At 41.8% G+C, this 1,118-nt stretch overlaps 1 protein-coding gene across 1 annotated transcript; it reads left to right on the top strand.

Annotated features, from left to right (window-relative positions):
* The first annotated feature begins 208 nt into the window (after positions 1-208).
* On the top strand, positions 209-658 carry LOC127079962 (uncharacterized). Its single transcript, XM_051020309.1, has one exon. It carries the CDS (start codon positions 209-211, stop codon positions 656-658), a length of 450 nt encoding a protein of 149 aa, XP_050876266.1.
* The last annotated feature ends 460 nt before the right edge of the window (positions 659-1,118 follow it).

Here is a 1,118-nt window from a genome sequence, read left to right on the forward strand (position 1 = left end):
TTTAAAAGAAATGGGAATCAAATTACTGACTTCTACCTCCTATTACGCACAGGCGAATGGCCAAGTCGAAGCTGCTAATAAGGTGATCATCAGCCTAATAAAGAAACACATAGGAAAGAAGCCAAAAAATTGGAATAAGACGTTAGACCAAACTTTGTGGGCATGTCGAACGTCACCAAAAGAAGCAACTGGAACAACTCCATTTCGAATGGTGTATGGGCATGACGCAGTGTTGCCAGTAGAGATTCAGGTCCAGGCGGTCAGAACCCAAAGGCGGTATGAAATACCTTCTAAGGATTACTGGAGTATAATGACAGAAGAACTGGTCGACGTAGATGAAGAAAGAATGTTAGCTTTGGATTCCCTACAAAGGCAGAAAGAAAAAGTCTCCAGAACCTACAATAAAAAGGTGAAAGGTAAAGTGTTTGCTGTCGACGATCTGGTTTGGAGAGTGATCCTGCCTATGGACAGAAATGATAGAGTCTTGGGTAAATGGTCCCCTAATTGGGAAGAACCGTTTAAGGTTTTGCAAGCCTTTTCTAACAACGCCTACGAGGTCGAGGAGTTGGCACCAGATAGGCGAATCCTAAGAGTGAATGGAAAGTACTTGAAAAAATATAGGCCTCTCCTTCAGGAGGTCAAGATTTTGACAGACTAAATAATTGTCGAAAGAACTATGTTGGAGAAAACTATGTTAGAAACCAGCTGCAAAAGGCACAGAAAATAAATACACAGTGCTAAAAGTAAGAAGGATAACATTAAAGTGGCAAGAAGCCATTGTTTAAATATTACAAAAAATTCATACAAACAATAGAAACGGTCAAAGTTGGCCGAACTTAGATTGGAAAGATTTAAGCTCAAAATTATAATGCAAGGACGTAGGCTCCAAGGTGTCGGCATGGGCTTTGAGCTTCTCAAGCTTCCCTTCGACAGTCATAAGCTCTTCAGCAACCGCTAAGGCATCACCGGTGGTTTGATCCACAGTGGCCTGGGTAGGTTTTAGAACTTCGTCGATAAAGCGTGACTCCTCCTTGGTAATTGATTCCAACTCACTGTCCAGAGTGGAAATTTGACGCCGAAGAGCATCAATTTGTTGACGTATCTCAATGGCCCTTATT

This window comes from Lathyrus oleraceus, chromosome 5 (genome assembly GCF_024323335.1).
Source record: "Lathyrus oleraceus cultivar Zhongwan6 chromosome 5, CAAS_Psat_ZW6_1.0, whole genome shotgun sequence".
NCBI classification, from domain to species: domain Eukaryota; kingdom Viridiplantae; phylum Streptophyta; class Magnoliopsida; order Fabales; family Fabaceae; genus Lathyrus; species Lathyrus oleraceus.